A 20,460-nucleotide genomic window follows, 5' to 3' on the forward strand; every position below is an offset into this window, starting at 1 on the left:
TTACACAGGAAAAAATAAAAGAAAATCCAATGAATCTTTTACTTTAGCAGGAAGCAAAAAGCTTTAAGACCCAAGTATCATAGATCCCCTTTCTGGAATTCTGGCAAGTTTTAACAACCAATAAACAATGTTTAGTTCTCATTCATTATAAACAACAGTAATCATGGTAAATTACAAGTTTTAATATGCAGTTCTGTGGGAAATTATTTGTTACGCAGCAGAACAAAATTTGAACCATGTACCATTTGAAACCAAGTAACAAAGAAGAAATAAGGCCACCTTCAATATTGTGTTCTGCGAACCTTTCCAAATAAACTGTAATATACAAAATAACTACATCTAAAATTGATTAAGCTGTTTCCACTATTGAGTACATTTATTCTGTGTCTTATGTTGTCCGACCTTCACAGCAAATTTGATTATTCCAGGTGGGTGTAAAGAAAGAGAGTCTGTTCTAATAGCTACAAACATGAAAAGAAATGTAGTCAAGAGCAGAGCTCTTCAAAGACAGGTGAATATATGGGATAACTCCTCCTCTCTCTATCTATACATGAAAGGAAATCAAAGTGGAAAACTTAAGAAACACCACTCTCATGGGTTGTTCTCTTTCCCTAACTCTAACAGCTACTTATCCAAGTCAAGTCTTTGTGATGCCAGCTGGAGGCCTAACCTCTCCTCCAGCTGGAAAGGCATCAGATCTTTCCTGGTGATTATCCCAACAACTCGGTTCTGGAGGTCAACAACTGTCAGGTGGCGAAGCCCCAGGGTCCGAAAAATGATGTATGTGCGCTGCAGCGAGAAATGAGCCTGAACTGACACCGCTGATTTGTTTATGTATGGCTCCTACAAGAGAGAGAGAGAGGGGAAGTGGGTTAGAGAAGAAAAGAAGTGTATATCCCTGTCACAGCAGGTTTTCTGAAGCTGGGATCAGCAGGAGAGGTGATGAGAATACTACACTTTATTTCTTTTTCTCAGTTGTACCTCAAACAGTATAAACTCCACAGTAATGAACCTTCCCTTTTCTGCTAAGCAATCAAGTTCACTCTAAATATGCTATTATGACTGGAATATACCCAAATTTCACAGGCTGGAACAGCAAAGCTGAGTTTTATTGATACTATCCAAGTTACTATTTGGAAATAGGACCCCATATTTATTAAGTCTAAGTTGTTTTATAGCCACTATCTCATTACACAATCATTTATGACATCCTGTAATATTTTGCAGTACATGCTTTTAGGGGGGAAAAAAAATCAGCTAATGTAGAAATATATACTGCAAGGGAGAGAACCAAGAAAACAAATCACATGGCTCCAAAAGCAAAGAGTCTACTGGATATTGAACTCTCATCATCACTGACTATAATCTCAGGCATTTACAAGCTAGATGTGAACACAGCTAAAGTCAATCCCACTGTTTATCTAAGTGTCATTTTGTATTTTATATTGTTGTTAATCAAGTTTCTACTTCTTCTTGTGTATGACTTCAAATGTTTCTACTTTTTGCCTAATTATACAGCCTCTTAACTTATCTCTTGAGTCAAATTCTGTCTCTTCATGCAAATGCGTGCTTCATACTAAAGTGCCAGGAAAATCAATGTATAATGCCCATAACCAGCTGAAATCAGAGTAGCTGGTAGTCTCCTCTAGGGATATTTTTGGATAACAGATGAGTTGCAATCAAATGGCAGAGCATGGTTAGACTTGTTTAAAAAAATACATTGAAAAGGAAAAAGCAAGGAAACGTGGGATTTATAACAAGGTGCAGATTAGACTTTTCTGCACCAGTGATACCCAAAGCAGAATATACTGTCACCAGAAAAGCTTTATAATTGTATCAAGGAGGCCTTGAGTTTCCTGTTCTAGATCAGTGTACCTCACAACCTCTCTGGCCACATGTTAACAACAGCCATTTCTGGGATTTGTTGCCATCTGACAGAATAAGGTCATAGTCCTTTCCAACCTCCACAGCCTCCTTCACATAAGAAACTATGTGTGCTTGTTTATGCATATGGGATTCAAAGGAAAATGCTGTCTTCAAGTACTCAAACCTTATCAAACAAACTTTATTTGGCATCTCTGCATTATGTGCATCTCATCTATTTTGGATTATTTCACACCATAGGCATCAAAAGTTTGCTGATGAGAAATACAAAGGTGTAGTTGAGAGTACCAGAGTAACATTAAATGATCATTTTTATAGCAAAACTTTAACAGAAGGATGGCTTAAAAGTTCTGCACAAGGGCCCCTATTGCTTAACATATGTATTAGTGATCTGGAAAGAAAGAATGACTACTGAGGCTGCAAATTTTCCAGTTATTACGAAGTTATCTATGATAGTTAGAACTGGAGAGACCTACACAAGCTAAGTGAATAGACAACATACTAGAAACTGAAATTCAGTGTTTATACATAGAAAGTAATGCATATGGGCAGGAAAAAATTAAAATCACTCATATACATAGTTGGGTTCTAAGTTAACTTTTTTAACTTAAGATAATGACCTGCAGACAGTTCAGTGAAGACATCTGTTTAATGTGCAGCTGCAATCAAAAAAGCAAGAAGTCAGGATCCATAAAGAATGGACTAAGAATAATGTAAAGAACATTATAATGCTTTTATGTAAACCAATCGTATGGCTTCATGCAGAATGCCATATGCAGTACTAGTCATTCTAATCTCAAAGTACATTGATGAAATAAAGGGAGTTCAAAAGAAAGTAGAAAAAAGGATCAGGGGCTTGAAAGAACACACAGACAGCAATCAAAGAAATTGAGATTGTTTACCTAAGGAGAAGAAATGGAGATTTGATAAAAGTATATAAAACAATTAATAGCATAGAGAATGTAAGGCAGGAACTTCCGCTTTTCCTGTCCTGTAACACAAGACCGAGAGGGTGCTTAAGGAAATTTAAAGGTGATATATTCAGAATGAAACACTTTTTCTACATAGCATGTAATTAAACTGTGGAATTCATTACTACAGAATGTCATTGAGATCAAGACCCTAAACAAGAACTTTAAAAAAGGTATTGAGCATTTCTTACAATTATCAAAAACTGTCCAGGGTTGTCATAACTAATGATGATAACAATATTGGAAGGGATATTACACTTGTACTTCAGGGCTTAAATCAGTCTCTCATATAGTTAGAAATTAAGATAATACCTAATACTGGGGCAAGTACTGCAACTAGGAGGTCACTGCAGTCTCCTGAATAGAGCACTGGGACTGAGACTCATCATGATGCCTGGGTTTCTGTACCAGCTCTGCTGTCAATACATCATTTTGACTTGGAGCAAATCCTGTCCCTCCATGTGCCTCAATGCCCCTCTCTGGCAGCTAGAATGATGAAACTGTGGTAAGCATTGCAAATTACACTACCATGGGGAACTTGTGTCCTCTGAACTGTTGGGTTCTGGACAACCATCAGAGACAGGCTGTCAAATTAGATGGCCATCCAATTGAATTGGATCAGCAGTAAGTATTCCTATCACCATCATACCCACATGGTGAACTTCAGCAGAGTTCATTTGTTTTTTAAACAAATACCCTCTAAATATGCCCCTTCTTATTAACATCTCCCTCCATTGTAATGAGGCAGGGCCTGGCTTTGGTTTGGCTTGGCTTTGCTTTACGTCATGTTATGTCATGTCATGTCATGTCATGCCATGTTATTTTATTTTATTTATTTCAGGCCTTGCACTTCACACCAAATACATTGCTGCTTCTGGTCATGGCATTATTGTACAGTATTTAAGACATATATGTGGTCATGTCATAGCAGAAAAAAGAGAAGAGAAAGAAATTTACTTTATTCATACATTGATGTATAGGGACTGTACAGTAAGAGAGACTGAAAACTCAAAAGCATTGCTTTATGTTTGCTTTAGAGTTCTATAGGAGCCAAATAATGACATTTAAATGATCTATTCCATTAACGTTGTATCATCCTGTCAATCTGGAATGTATTTTAATCAAAATCCCCCTTAAAATGGTCTCCTTTGTTGTATTTTCTTGTTGGCTCATTTTATCAACATCTGTTATGTTTATACAATATGAATTAAAACTTTGGAATGCTGTTTGTACTCAGCTACTTTTGTTGAGAGTGTAGCGTCCTAGGATTGGCAGTGTTTATGTAAATCAGTGCGGCTGACACAACCATCATAAACAATGAGAAAATATAACAAACACATTGTTCATGGAGGAAATGTTTGTTTTTAGAGTTGGCTTCATCCTTACCAGATTGATGAAGAGTTGCTGATACTGAGGATCTGCACTGTAGTGATTCAGCAGCATGGTTGTCCGGGATGGATCAGGCAACTTCTCCACTGTTATCTGGAATAGCCAAGAATCTATTTCCCCTTCTCTGTGCAGTATACTGAACTGAATGCTTCCAAACCTTTTTCTTTCAATTGTAAGAGCTTGGCTATGCTTAAAGGGAGTTAGTCTACTGATTGAGCTATCCTAGAAAGCACCCTAATGCAGACATGACTTATTAAGAGTTCTTTTTCTAGCGCAGCTTAAACCAGACCCCCAAATGACAGAAGGAGCTTCTTTCTTTTATGACTGCCTCTATATCAGAGCCTAATCCATCATAGATATGTTGACTTGAGGAGGTGATTTTTTCACAGCCTCCAACCAACAACATTATGCCAGAAAAACATTTTAAGCACAGACAAAGTTTCAATAACACAACAGGTTTTCAGCAGTTTCCTTAAACGCTGCTCAAAATTCTTCTACTGAGATCTATTTATATGCCACAGTTTCACATTATTTTACCAATTTTGCACTCAGGTCTTTTTTTTAATATGTAACCCTGCTTATGTTCTACATATTTGACTGATTGGTCAATGGTACAATGGGAACTCTGTGTATTCTACCTGCATACCTTCATTACAATGCATATCTGAGTGGCTATTTGCACCTGTTTTCACTGTTTGCAGGCTTAGGTTATACTGTTTAAGGTTAAAGTGTACAATTGTAAAGGGCAGGTGGATCAAATTTTACCTCCCTTCCAAATTTGTGAAGTTTGTAGGTACATAAACATAACACAAACGTATACAATGGTTATTGACAGATCAACCCTTACTGTGATCTATGCAACAGGGAGGAACAGAGCAGAGAGATTCTAGGCAGGAATCAATCCCTAGATAGCTTCACTCAAGTCCTCATAATAAAAGTACTTCTGAGCAAAAGACTATACTGGGTTTAGCTAAAAGCCTAAGACTCACTATAGCTGAAAGAGCTGAAAAAATCCTTGAACCTACCAGTGACATAGAGCAGAGTTTAAAAGAGCTGGGGCTGCATAGCAATCAAAAAAGGTCTGTAGGAGGAACAGCAGAAACTACCTGGCAGCACAGAGGAATGGTAGACACCCACACCATTATAGAGGAACAGTGGAGACCCCTGGATGTGGTGGCCAGAGAAGCGCATTTCAACATCCCATCATAGCAGCACGTCTACATGAGACACTTTACTGCACAGCAGACTAATTTGCTGTGCAGCAAAGCATCACTGTCTACATGTGTGCAGCAATTAGAGTGCAGTTGACTAATTTACTGCACTACTGGATAGTCCCATCAGGTACAAGTGGTATCCAGCAGCATAATAAGCTATTGTACTTAAATGCACATTTAGATAGTGACATCAGGATTTATTTAGTCAGGCTCATATTCATTCACATTAACTGCATGTATAGATGTGCTCAGCATGGTGTAAGTGGTAGAGCCCCCACAGCAAAGCAAAAACCCCTGGCAGCAAGGGGCAGCAGTGCCTCCAGGGTAGGCTTCCCCAACCAGCACTTGCTGTTTTGCCTGGAGTAGCTGGTAGATCTCCCAGATGGTAGCGAGACTCCCTTCTCAACTGACTGAGTTGGGCCCCCTGGATTGGTTTGCCAGTTACTGTGACTGTGGTCTGCTTTAAGCTTTAGTTCAGGGTTAATAGTTCTAAGTTTTTCCTTAAGGTACATACCCGCTTCCTTTTTTCCATTGTAATAGGCCAGGTGTTAATTTAACTTTTGCTTGGTGCGTGGGGTAGTTCATTCACATAGATCACTCAATTAAAATGTATTTTCCCAGGTTTCTTGGGTGGGGGCACAAGTTAAATTTAAAAGCTTAGTATAAAAGATCAAAATTTGAACCCAGCCCTTGTTAGTGCTGTCCAGTGCCTGGCAGAAGGGTTACATGCATTTACTAACGCTTAGCTCGTCTACAATTTTTTTCACCTTCAGTGTTCTTAGAAGCATTAAACAAATATTATAGTTGACAAAGGTGTTAGCATGCACGAACTAAGTATTATTATACCTATTGTTTCTAATCAGAAATCAAAGTAAAGCATTGGAACTGTAGACTTAAAGCCTGTGTCAAAGCCAGGATTAAAATACACAAATTCCTTGCTACCAGTTTTGTGCGCCTCCTGGATGCTGGGCTGCTCCAGAGCTGCTGCACTTCATGGTAGCCTCACTCGGCACTTCTGCACTTTCCTTTTTTATATTAAGTTGTTTTAGTACTTATGTAACAACATGCATTAATAACTGTTTTAATCCACTGTGCTCCCTCCCTGGACACACAATGTAAACATGAACCAAACAAGGGGAGAAAAAAAAAATTACCTTTTGGTAGGAGAGAAGTAGATCACAGGAAAAAGTTTCCTCATTAGTCTCAGTTTCAAAGATGGGTTCATTTTCCAGCAGCATGCACAGCTCTAACCTATTATCAAGCATAAAGATTCCAAATAACACATGCCTAGAAAGCAGTCCCTGACAATCATAAAACATGACTGAGGTCTGTAATATAAGCCAGGCAATACAACATATATAATATACAAGATTTGTTTTCCTAGATTTTCATGACCAACAGCAAAAATTCTCCTCCTGTTGGTTAAGGCTGATTAACTGGGGTTTAGGTTCCAGAAACCTCCAAAATTACTTTTTCTAAAAACAGACTTATGCACTGCCATTATATGAATGTGATCTGAAAGATCAAATTCTTGGTAGGAGCAGGTTATAGAGTCTGTCTAGTTCAGTGGTTCTCAACCTTTTCAAGAACTGGGCACCCCTCCACCACAAGAGAACCACTGCTGGTGCTGCCTCAGCTTATTTCAGTGCTTATCAGAGAGGTTCCACTACCTCCAGATAAAAATTACCCTGCAACTGTTACACAGCCAGCCTGGAAGGGCTATGGCATGTGCACACATTTCTCCTACATTAGGGCTGTGATCAGCATAAAGCGGGCAGAAGCTGCCCTGTGCTGTGTAGCCCCTCCCTGTCTGGTCCCTTCTATGCTTCTCCTGGAAAGAGAGGTGGGTAGGTAGGACTGCCAGACTGCAAAAGTGATTGCAACCCAGCTCCTGCCTACTTTAGGCTGATCACAGCTCTAATGCAGCAGGAATCCAAGCAAAGCAGTACACCTGGCTGCTACTTTAGCTGCAGCACCTGTGTTGTGGCACCCTGAGGGGGGCACACGGCATCCTAATTGAGAGGTTTAGTTTGTTCATAACTGCAGTTACAAATGGAATCAAGGTTTTTCCTATTTATTTAGATTTTTTTAAACTAATTCCACTATATTGAAGATCTATATTGAAGCATGAGAACAATGTCTGCAAAATTCTTGTAACATTTTAAATAAATTGTGAAACAACATTCAGTGATTTCAACAGGACTGTACTTCACTCAAGAGCTGCATAAGATGCACATACCTTTGCTATTTTGTTAAATTTCATTGCCTTTTCACCATGATGTCTATAAAAAACTTGACAAGTAGATGAATATTATGCTCAAACAACTAACCTACTGTGCAAATCATGTCTCACTGTTTTCTTATACTCCCCAACTTGTCTCTAGCCATCTGTTGCCTCTTGACTTTGACTATAAACACTTTGGGGCAGGGACAATAATAAAACAGTCATTGCAACAGGGCATTAAACCTGAAACTTTCAGGTGTGTGCCCTGACCATGAGGCTAAAAAAATACTGCCATTCCCAGCAGAGTCCTCAGCATGCAGCTAATGAGTATGCAAGATAATGCATAGGACTGAATATGGAGACAAAAGCTCAGACCCGTTCAGTCCATAGCCAGAAAATAGTAGGGACACTGTCATCGATCCTAAGAGGCCCTACTGAATGATACAAGGTGAAGACTGGTAGGTTTCCAAGGAAAAGAAGGAACATTCAACTGTCCTCAGCCAGGAGAAGGGTCATTTCAATATGCCTTTGAGAATGGGAGACAAATTTTGGAAGCCTGAGGAAAGGGAAAGAATCCTCAAGTTTCCGTGGCCTTCTATTATGGGGAGAAATTATGTCAAAAATCCCCATGGTTTCTTTCATTTTTGGCTCAGTAATCTAAACAATTTATAAAATGGGGAAAAAAAACATTTCCCAGTAAAACAAAACTATTAGGAAAATGACCAAACATATTTAATCACTTTGAAAATAAAGAATAGGTATAATAATAATTTTTCCTCTGACCTCAAGGACTTTTTATACATTGAGGAAAATGTGCATCTCCCACAGTACATCTAGGGTTGTGACCAACTCACTAGCTTTCGTTATGTGAAAAAAAAAAATTAAATGGGAATTTATGCTTTAGGCGATATATTTTCTGTAACTATAAATTTGCTAGGTTTAACATGTGTTCAGGCTGCCTTTGGTGCTTTCCTGTCAACAGCATATCCAGCAAGTATGTTTCTTGGTCTTGTTACTGATCAAGATATATCAAAAGCTTTAAGTATTACAAAAACAAACAAAAAACCTTTTTTCATTAAGATACGAGTGTTTGTATCAATAAATAATAGAATAATTTCTCATCATGGTATAAAAGTTAGCTACAGTTTCATTGGTTGCTTTTTATTTTTTTAGTATTTCCTCAAACACAAAACATGGGATTTTGCCACTCATCCAAGGGTCTCAAAGGGATTTAAAGTTATTAAGCACCCCTATAACTGGGGAATGCATGATGCTTTCACAGAAGGGGTACAGAGAAATGAAATAACTTGCTCATGGTCACACAGGAAATCAGTAGCAGAACCTGGAATACAACACAGGATCCTTGATTCCCAGTCAGCTGTACCCATCATTAAAAACACCATGTTTTCTCACATAAAGCATGCAGCATTTTCTAACAAAACAGCTGCTGGAAATTGAAGTGTGCATTATATGCAAGAAACGTGGTGAGAGTAGTTTGTGCCACTAACTGAGCAAAAACAAAGTCAGCATTGATCCACAGGGAGGAGAATAATAAATAGGCTCAGCTCTTTAGCTGCTGCTACATAGTTACTTACTACAAGGAAAGATCTTTTTTTCTTCATTCTGCTTTTCAAAAAATAAGGTGCATATCTTACGCATTGTATGTGAGAAAATATGGTATTTCCAATCAAGGATAAATAAGTGACTAAAATATAGGTCAGAATAACTTTAGAATAATATTAAACTATTCATTCTCCATCACAATTGAACTTTGACTTTTCCTTTTATATAATTTATTTTGTTAATAAAAGAAGAATGAGGTACCCTCAGACATGCCTGTCTTTGGCACTTGCCTGTCTGCAAACAATGGTTCCTAAAAAAAAGACAAGCATTTCTATGCTGGTATCCAAGGACATTTATACACATGCTCTGGGAGTGGGCAGGGGGGCAATTTAATTGAGAGTGGCTCCAAGAGCATCTCTTGTATCAGTGTCCCTGTGCTTCAAAGTGGCAGCAGCAGTGCTTTATCTAAAGCTCATCAAATGAGCTTTAGATAAAGTGCCCCCACCACTATTTTGAGGCACAGGGACACTGATACATGAGAAGCAGGAGGTAATTGCCATGCTCCAGCAGAAACAATTAATCAAGCAGATTAATTGAGCCTGCTCTGATGCGCTGGAATTACAGCATGTTGGAGCAGCCTCCCTGTTCATGAATAGGCACCCTAAACTCCTGATACATGCACTACAGACAGGCATGGCCAATACTGAAGTTCAGCCATGGAATATGTCTCCCCTTCATTGCTATTCTCATAGTTTTACAATGATATACCATTTTCATCAAGATTCAAAATCTTTTTAAGAGTAAGAATAAAATATAGGCTCTGCCCCTAGATGTTCATTTGCAACTGCCAAGGGAATCATTTCATAAACTGATGAAATGTAGCTGCCTTCAAGGTGTAAAAATTGTATGGATGATCACTGGGCCAAGATTACATTCAGAGAGCTTATCTTAACATCTATATGTAAATAGGACCCAGGTGCAAAAGCCTGATCCCTACTGATACCTTTCCAAAGTCTGTGTGTTCAGGTCTAGGATACAATTTGGGCCTGCTTCTGAGCCAGATTTTTGTGTTTTCCAATTTAACAACATGGTCTGGGAAGAAAAAGCAGGAGGCATTTACCCTGAGCTGAAAAAACAGAAATATTTGCTCATCACCAGTGGTTCGTTGGCTGGTTTTGGCAGCCTGCAATTTGTTCAGCAGTGTTCTTAACTAAACCCAGTGGGGAGTCACTTAACAGGGCTTTGGGAAGTGAGAGAGAAATTTGGCTAGTCAAAAAAGGCACATGAAAACACAATGAAGGAAACTGTTGGAACATTTCTGATAAGATTCCAAGCCTATTAAAACCAGCCATGTTCAAGAGAAAAATGAGTGTACATTATTTCACTTGGATTTCCAGAAGTCATGCTTCAGAGGTATAACAACATCACTCTTTGATGTTACATACAACATCCTTCCTATCACATCATCAAGCCTTAGAAAGAGCAGACCAAACATGTTTCTTGCACTATTTTTTGGACTTAACAGGAAATGCTAGGATTCAAAGTTGGACTCTGTGATTGTTCATTTATTTTTTATTTATTTAAAAAGGAAGAAAACCCTTAAGTCATGTTTCTCATTTCAAAGGATACCCTGGCAAGGCACTGCAATAGTTTCTATATTCTGTATCTGTTACAAAACATGTGTCATGAAGACGCACCTAATTAAGATAACAAATTATTATCCCAATATCCACATGTCACATTTGGCATGGTAGTCAGGAATGAAAAGTATGTGACCACTTAGAATGTGTCAGTATTTTCTTGTCAGAAAAAAGCCTGTTATCTGAGGAAACTTCAAATTCTGTGCACTGGGAAACAGCATAAAAGGAGCAAAAATTCCAAGTAGTTACAATTAGAATATAGATTTGGCAATGATGTTGTGGACGAAAGTCAATGAGAGCACTATTCTTCCTAGCTGAATGCACAGGATGGCGACACTGTTTATTAAGAAAATTAGAGAGTACTGATTTTAGCTTATTGACAAAACTAAGTTTGAAAGCCTTCTCTTCATGCCTGCATCTTCGTGCAGTATATATCTGAATATTATTGCCTATATCTAACTTGAAAGAGAGCAGAGATGAATGACTGTTTGTGGCAAGACACCAGGGGTGCCTGCCACTTGTGGAGTCAGGCAGGCCTGCAGAGCCTGTGGCAGGTGCGGCCAGGCCTAATCCAGGAGTCAGCAGACTCAGGAGCTGGAAGGTGAGGCTGATTAGGAGGGCTGCACAACTGTCCAGAGACTGCCCGACTTGAGGAGAGCTGGGCTGGGTCAGGGCATAAGCCCAAGCTAGGAGAGCAAGATGGCCGAAACATCTAGGAGCAACACCTACCAACCAGAAGACCGCAGCTTGGGGACCATCTGAACATCCCAGAAATTTAGGGTAGCAACTATTGGGGAGGAGGAAGTTTCTGAGGACCCAGGTGGGGTCTACAGCCTAGGAGAACAGGGCTGAGAGGGCAGAAACTTGGAGAGACCAGGCTGGTCTGTAAGGAAGAGGGCCCAGGGTCATCTGGCTAGAGAGGGACCAGGTGGGCCCAGAGAGGGGGGCCGGAGCAGCTGAGATTGAGCTCAATGCCAGGGTGTACCCAGGGAGCAGGGCTGACAATCTCAGTGGGGCTTTGAACCTGTGGAGAGCAGGGGAGTTAGCTGAAGGGGCCTGAGAGGGAGGCCCCATGATTAAGGGGGCTGACAGACAATTCACTGATTCCAAGGACCTCAACTGGCCTATGCTGGGGGCCAGGGCCCAGGAGAGGGCCAAAGGGTGCAAACCCACCATGAGGGGTGGCCAATGCTGTGGAGGGCCTGGCTCTTCAACTGGCCTGCTAGTGGGGCCAGGGTGTCCAGGAGGCCAGAGATCTCAGCAGAGAGAGACTACAGCTGAAAGGTGGAGTCAGGTCCAGAGAATCCACCAGCCACCAGCCCAGGAGATGGGGCAGAACCTCTAAGGGAAGCCCATGAGAGAAGATAGGGAGACGAGGTAGGCCTGCTTTGATCCTGGGTAAGACATCAAACTGCAGCCTACAGGAGGTGGATGGTGTGGTGGGGCTGCCTGAGCAGGGCCACCTCCATGAAGTGCCATGCCTACACCCCAAAGGTGAGGATGGGGCATCGGAAAGCCTCAGCCCCCGCTGCCTTGTGAGTTACCCTGTGGAGGGGAAGGCTAGGGGATCACACCCCAACAGAAAAGTGCTAGACATGGAAGATCAGATGGACCACAGGGGTCCCTAGAAGACATGAGCAGAACTGAACCAGGTCTGAGTAGAGTTGAGAAGGTTTAAGATGAGTGGAGAGGCCTGAGAAAATTGAGAGGCCTGAGGAGAGCCGAGAGGCCTGCACAGAGGTAGGAAGCCTGAACTGAGTTGAGAGGCCTAAGAGGCATGAGCTAACGAGTATGGCCCAGTTAGGGGCACAAGTCATAAGGGGTCCCAGTTGGGGGCATGGACAGGATAAGACAAGAGAATACATCCCAGTTAGGGGCATGAATCAGATATGACTAGTAGGATGCTATCTATGAGGCATAGGACACACTGTAGGGGAGGCACAGAGTCATGTGATTGACCTGAGAAGCTGACGCCACAAGTCAAGGGTCATCTTAGTAAGATCAGGGCAGCCTCCCACAGTCTACATATTTCCATTAAAAACAAGGCATGGTGAATGAATGCAGGATGGACTGCCCCTAGAACAGGGTGGTATAAATTTGTTTTTTCAGGTGCCTTAGCTCCGCCCTATCATTGTTGTGTAAGACTGAACACAAAGATCCCTCCATATTCAAAAAGAATGTTTTTCTGTTGCATCTTCATTAGTATAACTCAAAGGCCAATGAACCCCAGTATATAGACTCTCTATAGTGATTTTAATGGGATTTTAAAACAGAAAGATAAATTTCAGAGCAAGATGGTAAAACGCCCCTCCTTGGTCAACAGTTGGTTTGTTCACCTTATCCAGTGCACCAGAGGGAAGATCTTCAGTTCATGTAAACTGCCAAAGCTTCATTGAAATCAGCAGCGAGACAGACAACCCACTCCACATGGGGATCTGTCATCCACATACCTTCAACTCATACACAAGTCAGTAATAATTGTGGGTGTTGACAGCCTCATCAGGAGCAGTCAGCACTTCAGGCTGGGACATTACTCTACTTCTCCAAAAAAGTTAATCAGTTGTTTTAACATATATTGCATTCACAAAAGAATAACATTGGAAAGATTTACAAAAATAAAGAAAGAGGGAGATAGTCTTTTTGGGTACGTCCACACATGCAAAAGCATGTGCTTGCAGCAGGTCAAATAGAAGCGGTGCAAATTTGAGCTGGGGCTTTTTGCCTCAGTGCATGTGCTCGGACATGCACTTTGTTGTGGGACAAATTGTGCCACTTGGGGCAAAATAACCCTGTCTGGCTCCTACCAGATCTGCAGCCAGGAGGAGCTAAAGCCTGGGGCCAGCACCTGTGCTGCCCCAGCAGTATAAAAAGCTGCCCTGTCCTGGCCCCATCAGTATAAAAAGCTGCCCTGTCAAGTAGCTCAGGGTTACTCACTCTCAGGAACTTCTGGGGCTCAGCCAATTGGTACCTGGGGACACTACCCCTTGGGCTAACTGGACTGCTAAAGCAGCCCGGAGAGTTCCCTGCACCCTTTATCCACTGCAGCAGTCTGGCAGTGGGGGCTGCTGCCTGGCTGTGACCTGTTGTGCACCTGCCATTCCTGGATGGGGACTGCATAGTCAGTAGAGGCATCTGCCACTCTGGGCCAGCTGCCAGTGAGCTGTGGCTTCAGAGTTGGCCTTTGTGCGGCACTACTGCCACGTGTGCCCCCTCCCGGCCATCTGGGCAGCTATCACCCAGATGTTCCCAGTGTGGTGGCCTGCTTTGAACTTTCAAAGCGCATCCTCCTAGCCACAATTGGCCAGGAGGTCAGTCACCTCCAGCTTGGTCCAAGGTGCCAGCTCTGAACAGGCAGGGTCCTGCCACGGGCCTCCCTAGCAGGAATTCTGGTGTTCCCTATTTGAAAACTGAAAAATCCTGATAAAATATTCCCAAAGTCACTCTGTAAAATACCCCAAAATCCATATTTCTCCACAATTAAAACAAAAGACCACTATAGAGAGGCAAAGAGAGAGACAGTGAGAGACAGCAATCAGTTGGGCAATGTTTTACTGATATATCTACAGTGTTAAAGCAATTTGGAAGACTACCAGTGTCTCTATCATCATAATAAAGTGAATTCTAAATACATGTTTCATGAATTCATGAATACATGAATATGTTTTGCTGCCCCCAACAGGGACTACAACCTCCCGCCCCCCACAGGGCCTCCTTACGGAGGCTACAGCCCCCCCACAGGGGCCAAATAGCCCCCACAGGAGCTACCACTCCCCACTTGCTCCCCCAGCCTCCTGGATTGCTGCCCTGCCTGGCCCCATCCCCTGCTGGCTCCTACAGCCCCCCATGGATGGCTGTCCACCCAGCCCCACACCCCCGTTACCTCAGATCCCCCAAATGGAGGCCCACCCGGCCCCATCCCCCACTTGCACTCCCAGCCTGCGATGGCTGCCCCCCTCCACCCCAGTCTCTGGCACTTAAAAGAAAAAAAGCTGCTACTCACCCCAGGAGTGGGGCTGGGGCACTGGGGCCTCCTGGCAGAGCCCCCCTGTGCAGTACAGGGTAGCAGGGGGCATCAGGGCCTGGGCTGGGGCTGCTGAGGCTGTCACCCCACACCACACTGTGCAGGGGGCCCAGTGACCCTGATGGCAGCTGGAACTGCCAGTGAGAACTGTGGTTGACTTTTTGGGATTTTTTTTTTTTATATCCCAGGATGCTGGGGTGGAGGCGGGATCAGGGAGGCTGAAGGGGCTGAGGAAGATGGGGCCGGCTGGAGAAGGGATCGGAGATGCTCAGGGGGCAGGCGGGGGATGAGGCCGGGTGGGGCAGGGATTGGGCAGCTGGGGGAGCAGGTGGGGCTGGCAGGGCTCCCCCTATGGTCCCCTCCCCGCTTCTGCAGCCCCCCCACCCTTACTTACCGCACTGGAGCCTGGGTCCAGCTCCCTGCTGGCATGCTGCCTGCCCTGCACGAGCAGGTAGTGTGCGTCAGCACCAGGGCAAGGGCCAACCATAGAGACACTCTGGCAGCCAGAGCATCTCTATGGAGGACCCAGCCTCTGGTTGCCTCAGCCTACCCTGGTTTTTTTCTCCGACGGGTTTTTTTGACCCCTGGGGGTCTAAATTTGCAGCATGGGAAACATTTTCTCATTCTTGCATGTGCCTCTTGCAGCGTCTCAAGGGAGTTTGAGACACTGCAAGAAGCACGTGTGCAGGTTTGTCCGGATGTGCCCTTTGAGGCAAACAGTGATTTAATTTCTTTTTAACCTAGTTGCTATTATATTTTAAATGTCTTTCCTGGAACTTGGTGAAATTTTAGAAAGAGGTTAGACAAACATTTGTATGGGAGGGTCTGGGTAGGGCTGCTTCTGCTTTGAGCAGGGGGGCCAGACTGGATGACTTCTTGAAGGTCCCTCAAGACCTACTTTTTTATTATTTAAATTGTGGGAAGCTGCTTTTTTGTGAAATGGGAAAATTAATTATGCCATTTTTGAAGGGTAAGAGGGAAGATGGGGATTGAGACCAGGGCACAGTTAGAAAGTATATCACAGGGCATGTCTACCCTGGTCTACTCTGCTTCCATACCATGTGAAGTAAAGATGTCATGATGCACACTCTACACCTACTTAATCCTGTAACACCCAGAAATGAAGCTATTTAGCCACCACAGCAGCTATAAAGATGAACTTAGGAACCTTACACTGCCACATTTGCCAGATTTGGCAGGCACAGAACAGGAGGAAATAGGCAGAGCATGCTACAGTGACAATCCTGGGCAGAGCTCAGAGTTGTTATACAAATTCCCACAAGTCTTGACTTGCAATGAAAAAACAACTCAGGAGAGTCAAATAAATAGTTCAAATTGCCAGCATTTATGCAAACTACTCAATTCTATCAACTTGGATTGGGAATTTTGTAAAACCATCCAAAAATCTAAGGAAAAGCTGGTTTTACCACCTCAGAGAGAAAGCATTAGATGTGGGGTCCCAAGATGTGGAGTCATTTTTGTCTCTGCCACAGACTTTTCATGTGACCTTGAGTAAGACATTTATGCTTTGTGCCCCAAAAAGATATTTTGAGGTCAAAAATTGAATGTGTGTGACCTTCTCAGCTAGTTATTTATGTATATGGGTAGAAAAATAAGCAAACAAGTAAATGAATGGACATCAGATAGTTCTAGCCTAAATGGGACAGTGTGGAAAAATGGGAAACACAAAGCTTTCAGAACTTTCTAAACAATTCCTTTTCGGCTCAATTCTAGAAACAGGCAAAGGCCCAGGATGGGATTCAACTTTTCTCCCAAGCCAGTTTTCCACCAGCCAGACTTTCAATTCCAGAAGAGTCTACCACATTTATATTACAGAACAAATATGTGATCAGTCTTTCCATGCACACACTAGTTTTCCCCATGCCCATATTTGATTTTGACATTTAACAACAGTCTGCATTTGCCTAAAAGCCACCCACATGCTGCAGCGTGGCCACATACGTTTTTAATTTGGCTCTCTGAATTCAGCATACGTTCTCTGCAACACTCCGGGGCTTTCACTCCAAAGGGCTCTGGAGCAGAATCCTGCAATACCTGCACTGTTATTTGTCTAATGAAGCAGACACACTAATTTTGAAGGCATCAAGTAATGTTGTTCTTTGTCAGAAGTTTCACACTTAGGTCCCAAAATAAAATCTGTGTCAAATTCTCTAAATCTACCTCCCTCACTTCCATTCATTGTCCATGAGCCGCAATGTCCCAGAATGTGGACAGCACATAGCAGTGTTGAAGGCTTTGGTAGAAAACTCTGGAGTCAATTTATTTTAATAGGCAACCCACATTAGCAATATGCTGCTCTTAATGCAATGTTCTAATCTAAGTTAAATGTCAGGTTGCTTTAGGTTGTATCATTTAACCTTATAAATAAACCAAATAGATTGACCTTTCCAACACAGGAATCTATGACCTAGTCTACACTATAAAGCACTCCCAGAGTCCAGATCCAAAGCTCCTCTGTGGGTGCAGTACTCTCCTTTTTGCCAGCAGTTACTCCACTTTTACCAACCAAGGTAGGGCTTTTACTGCCACCCAGCACCAGTTTGTAGACATACTCATCTGCCAGCTGCCATGGTCCAATCACAATCCCAGGTTGCACTTTTCACTCTGGTGGCACAGAGGCTGACTGGAGCTGTGCAGAACCAAAAAAGTACCTGGGTATGAGTGCACTCTTGCAGCTTGGCAGTGATGGCTGCTTGCTGCTATCAGAAATGCTGGAAGCTCTGAACAGGGTAAACACAGACAAAGGTCCAGGCTGTGCAAGCAAACAACATCCCCACACTTTATAGTCAAAATCAAATAATTACAAAAGCATCTTTATCTGCAGTCAGCTATCTAGCCTACATTTCTAAAAGTAGATTGCAAATCTAATGTCCGCATTTTTTCCTCTCCTGGCTAAATTTAATTTCAATTTTTTTAAACCAGAGTCCAAAGAATTTGTCTATTTAACTGTCATCAGCTAGATCTATCTAGAAGGACTTTGAGGTGGTGGCAGGAAGACCCTGAATGATCTTCTACCGGGAGAATAAAAATCATCTATTGTATGAACTTTGTAGCCTTCTGTATCTGATTAACTTGACAATCCTGTGATCTAAACTTAGCAACCTCTCAATAGTGTGCCAGAGGGAAAACACTCTCCAGCTAGCTTTCAGAAATATATAAATTATTTCAAAAGGTGCCAGAAGAGAAATATTGGCAATATTAAGGTAAATTTCTCCACCATCACATTCAAGTATTACTTAATTAGTTCACTATTTTGGGTATGATAACTACTAAGATCTCTACTTTAACATTCCATTTTCTCCCTCGAGGCAAGTGCTTCCTCTCTTCATGGGAAAAGTAGGGACATCAGCTTATTAAAAGGGTATGTGTATGCACATGTGTACATGTATTTGTAGAGGGGAGAGGAGGGTAACATTAAGTCTACCAGGCAAAGAAGATGGAAACAAACAACGAGAAACTGTACCCAAGGACCTGATATATCTATATTTCATAGCACTCTATCACTTTCCCAGCAGCACTTATGAACATACCATGCCTTGGTTCCACTGAAATACTTGCCACAACACATTCCTGACTAACAATGGTTTCTGTCCACTATGTTAACCAGAGACATGTCATACCTAATAAACTGCCATGAAATATACATATATACAGTACTTTGGATCAATTATTTCCCTGTTAAAGGATGTTACTGTGCAATGCAGCTTTAAGTTTTCAACTTTGTCATATTTTCTAAACTATGATCTCTTCGATTTACTTTCAGTTATGTGACATTCCCCTTTACTGGAGAGAAAGCATGCATTAGCTAAACAATGTGGTTTGGATTTAGTGTTCCCATGCATCATCATGAAAATGTTTGTCTCAGCAATAGTGTCATTATTGTTACTGGGAACAGCTGCTCTACCATCTCCCTCAATTGTGGAAAGCAAAGCATCCTCCTTCTCTTACCAGTTTACAAGAGGGGAAATTAAAACAAGACTGTTAAATTTATGAGTACATAGTGTTCTGTACCTGGCTTCCTTCTACCACAAAGGAAGCAAAAATGTGCAACACAGGAACAGCAAGGAAAAAAAATAATGTTGCACAAATAAATGCAATTGGCTCCCTCCACTGGTAGCATTTTTGCCTTCAATATGATAAGTTATCAGAGGCTCCAGTCCCACATGAAAGGCTTGGACACAAAACATTCATACAGATATAACTGGGCTTTACGATGGTGTAAAAAAGAAGATATTGCAACAGAGCTTGACATCAGTGTAACCTACTCAAATCTTATGTACAAATAATTGCAGGAAGATGTCAAGGTGGACAGCTAGGATTTGATTAACAGAGAATCACTAACGACTGTTGAAAATCTTAGTATTCAATTAGAGGAAGGCTAAAAAATGCCAAAGGTACGTAACCGAGTTAGGCATCCGAGCCCCATTTTTAAAAAGGAACTGAGGCTCCCAACCAGGTTTTGAAAATGGGAATTGGGCTCTTTTGAAAAACAAAATACCTGAAAAAAATTACCTAGGAGCTCTTAAAAACTGAGTTAAGTTTGACCTGGGAAAAGCAATTCTACACAAAGAAACAAGAAAAAAAACCCCAATTCCATAAAATACATCCCAAACTCTGCTAAAATATCTGCAACCAAACTGAAAATGGTAGTTTGAGGCTTTTGGACAGTTTCACCTTGGATGGAATTTTCTGGCACTGCACCATGTTTTGACTTGCCCAAAGTCTACTAATTTGCATCAACCACAAATGCTGAAGTCTCAGTGAACACCATGGGTGGGAAGTGACAGGTTTTCCTAGGTAAAAAAAAAAAAAAAAAAAAAAAAAAAACACACAAAAATATGGAAAAGAAGCCAGGAATTTCACACTCGGTGCAGAATTGGCAAAAAACCAACATTTTACCAGTTTCTCTTTAGATACAATATATTTTGTACTGTCCTTCACATACTCTGTGACATTGTGGTTTCTGTATAATTACCTTCTCCCCATCAAACTAAATCAACCTAAAAAATCCTTCAGTTAAAGGTAGACAAACAAAATGCAGAATAATGGGTAACAGCTTGTCGCGGCGCACCTCAGTGCTCCTGCTCCTAGAGAGGAGAAACTGCCAGGGAGAGAGCCCTGGCAGAACATAATGAGCACAGCTGCGAGTTGCCGGGGCAACTAATAAGAATCAGCTGGCCAGAAGGGGGCAGGGCCTGGCCCTCAAAGCCCAGGGCTGAGGCGAGGCTGGCAGTTCCCTGCCAGCAGCCGGAGAGGCAGGAGCTCCCTTAGTCGAGTTATGGGTAGAAGCCTGATCCCAAGTATAGCTCATGATAGCTCTGGAGGCTTGAGCCCTGATGCTAAGTTATAGCCAGGCGGCTTATAGTTATGTTATAGCCTAGAGGCTTGTGTTTTGCGTTTTTGCTATTACACCGGTGGTTTGGGTGAGGCTATAAGGGGTTGGAGGAGGCCTCATAGGGACCCCAGAGGTGTGGAAGCCCTAGCACCAAGGGGGCGCATTATCCTCAAAGGGACCCACAGTGGTGTGGGGGCC

The 20,460-nt window shown here is 42.2% G+C and overlaps 1 protein-coding gene across 3 annotated transcripts in view; it reads right to left on the minus strand.

The window, feature by feature from the left end:
* LOC102570620 (H(+)/Cl(-) exchange transporter 6) overlaps positions 1–20,460 on the minus strand; it is a 133,564-nt gene that overhangs the window by 1,749 nt on the left and 111,355 nt on the right. The window contains exons 13-16 of one of the 3 annotated variants that reach the window (XM_059724106.1): positions 6,613–6,709; positions 4,242–4,337; positions 2,505–2,543; positions 671–843 (exon numbers count right to left, since the gene is read on the minus strand). In XM_059724106.1, the coding sequence (XP_059580089.1) occupies positions 671–843; positions 2,505–2,543; positions 4,242–4,337; positions 6,613–6,709 (405 nt within the window). Of the gene's footprint in view, positions 1–15; positions 844–2,504; positions 2,544–4,241; positions 4,338–6,612; positions 6,710–20,460 lie in introns of those variants that run through there. The other 2 variants (XM_019498718.2, XM_059724107.1) reach the window with 2 other exon arrangements.

This window comes from Alligator mississippiensis, chromosome 3, assembly GCF_030867095.1.
Source record: "Alligator mississippiensis isolate rAllMis1 chromosome 3, rAllMis1, whole genome shotgun sequence".
Classification (NCBI taxonomy): Eukaryota; Metazoa; Chordata; order Crocodylia; family Alligatoridae; genus Alligator; species Alligator mississippiensis.